Source organism: Scylla paramamosain, chromosome 12 (assembly GCF_035594125.1).
Source record: "Scylla paramamosain isolate STU-SP2022 chromosome 12, ASM3559412v1, whole genome shotgun sequence".
Classification (NCBI taxonomy): Eukaryota; Metazoa; Arthropoda; class Malacostraca; order Decapoda; family Portunidae; genus Scylla; species Scylla paramamosain.
Genome location: NC_087162.1, coordinates 18,710,448 through 18,712,947, shown reverse-complemented (window position 1 = coordinate 18,712,947; position 2,500 = coordinate 18,710,448). Strand labels below are relative to the sequence as shown.

The following is a 2,500-nucleotide window of genomic DNA, read 5'->3' as shown; positions in this document are numbered from 1 at the left end:
GGAGGAGGAGGAGGAAGAGAAGAAGAAAGAAGGAAAGAAAGAAAGAGAGAGAAAGAAAGAAAGAAGAAAAAGATGAAAAGAAAGTAAGAAAGAAAAAATAAATAAAGAAAAGGAAAATAAGAAATGAAGCCTAGTGAACTAATTATATGTTAAAAGATGAAAAAAAAAATTATCACTTATTCACAAGCTTATAAGTGTGACTGTCGCTTGCATATTGTGACTAGGGGGAAATGTAAGCTCTCTCTCTCTCTCTCTCTCTCTCTCTCTCTCTCTCTCTCTCTCTCTCTCTCTCTCTCTCTCTCTCTCTCTCTCTCTCTCTCTCTCCCCCCATTCTGTTGTCTTTTCCGCTCCTCTTCTCTTCTCTCTGTCACGTTTCTTCACTTCTCTCTGTCACTTCTCTTTTCTTCCTTTTGTATGTTTGTTTACTATTAACGTTTGCAGTTTACTTATTTTATTTGTAAGCTGTTTCCTCTTTCTCCTCCGATTTTTTCTTCTTGCCTTTCACTCACTCTCCTTCTCTTTTATGTTTTCTCTTTCATTCATCATTGTTTTGGTCATTGATTTTTTTTTTCATTCATTTATATGCTCATTCACTTACTCATGCACACTCAAATCATTTAGTTTTTCGTGTTCCGTGTTTTTTTTTTTTTTTTATGAATCTGTTAGTTTTTCATTCATACATTTACTCATTTACTCACACATTCAATAATTCAATTCGTTTTCGCTGCTTTGTTTGTTTCATCCAATTGTTAGTATTTCTATTCATTTGCTTGCACACACACACACACACACACACACACACACACACACACACACTCACACACACTAGTCCCTTTATAAAACACGGCTACCTATTTCCACTCACTCATGCACTCAATCACTCACTCACTCAACCACTTATTCACTGACTCACTCACTCAACTCAAAAAAATAGAAAACAGAAAATGTATACATCCCGGAACTCAATGTAGTCTCTCTCTCACTTTCTCAAACACTCCCTCACTCACAGCTACTCACACTCACCCATGACCGTGAGGGTGGCGGGAGGGCTGGTGAGGGCGGCGAGGCTGGCGGGGTGCCTCACTTGACACTGGAAGGCCGCCTGTCCGTCTTCCAGGGTCACATCTTGAACATACAGACGACCCCCGGATCCGTACACGTACCTGACGAAGGAGAGAGAGAGAGAGTGGTGATGAGGACTGTGTTTGTGTGTGTGTGTGTATGTGTGTAAGGGGAGGACAGTTGAGAGAGTAAGATGTGATAGTGAGTGATGAAGTGCTGTGAGTGAGAAACGGTGAGAGTGAATTCGTGGGAGAGTTGTGAGTGTGTGTGTGTGTGTGTGTGTGTGTGTGTGTGTGTGTGTGTGTGTGTGTGTGTGTGTGTGTGTGTGTGTGTGTGTGTGTGTGTGTGTGTGTGTGTGTGTGTGTGTGTGTGTGTGTGTGTAAGGTGGGAGAGATTTGGGAGAGTGAGGAACTGGGAGGGTAAATTGGTGGAAGAGTTATGAGAGTGCAAGCTGGAGGTGTTGTGAGAGTGAAGTGACGGGAGAGTTGTGAGTGTGCAAGTGCTGGATGTGTTGTATGTAAGGGGAGAAAAGCGTTGAAAGAGCCAAATGTGTGAGTGAGTTAATTAAAGGGAACTATGACAATGTTGAGTGCGCCGTCTGTAAGAATCATTGTGAGAGTGAATTAAGTGGGAAAGTTATAAGAGTCAATGTTAGAAAATTGTTGTGTAAGGTATGAGTTTGTTGTAGAGAGAGAGAGAGAGAGAGAGTGACTGAGTTAATTAATGGGAGAGTTGGTGCTAAGAGTGAGAGCTGAAGGTGCAGTGTGTGAGGGGACGAATGACTGCTCGGGAGAGGAAGGTGTTGTGGGGAGAGGTAGGGAAGATCAAAGAGGGTGAGATGAGCGAGGAAAATAAGGCGTGCTTAGGGAGAAGGGAAGGAAAAGGAAAATTATTATTAAGTGGAATTAAACCTAATCTAAACATTAAAAATCGGGTATACAGAATTAAGTAGAAGGACAAGAAGAAAGGTTAAATATGTTTAGAAAGAAGGAAAAGAAAATAATTGTGTCTATAGGAAGAAACGTAAGAATAAGAAAAATAAAGAGGTTTGCGTAGAAAAGGAAAACCAGAAAAATTAATGTGCAGAAGAAATGGACAAGAAAATCACTGTCTGTAAGAAGGAAGATAAACTTATAGAAGAATGAAGAGAAAAGAAAAGAGAGTGAAGTATGTGTAGAAGGTGAGTAGGATAAGAAAACAATTAAGCGTATGGAGGAATAAGGATGAGGAAAATAAAATAGTATAGATAGAATGGAGAAGAAAACATTATGTATAGAAGAGAGCGTGATAAAACAAATATGTCTATAGAAAGGACAAGACAAACAACTAAGTGCATTTTAGGAAAGAAGATGAGAAAAGAATGAGTGAGTAGGAGCAAGAAGAAAAGAGATGATACGTGTAAAGAAAAAGATGAAGTCTGTACAAGGAGGAAATTAAA

At 39.8% G+C, this 2,500-nt stretch overlaps 1 protein-coding gene across 1 annotated transcript in view; it reads right to left on the bottom strand.

Moving 5' to 3' along the window:
* The window catches only part of LOC135105811 (cell adhesion molecule Dscam2-like), a 103,091-nt gene that overhangs the window by 18,934 nt on the left and 81,657 nt on the right, over positions 1 to 2,500 (bottom strand). The window contains exon 6 of the mRNA XM_064014386.1: positions 1,024 to 1,163. Coding sequence (XP_063870456.1) covers positions 1,024 to 1,163 — 140 coding nt within the window. The remainder of the gene's footprint in view (positions 1 to 1,023; positions 1,164 to 2,500) is intronic.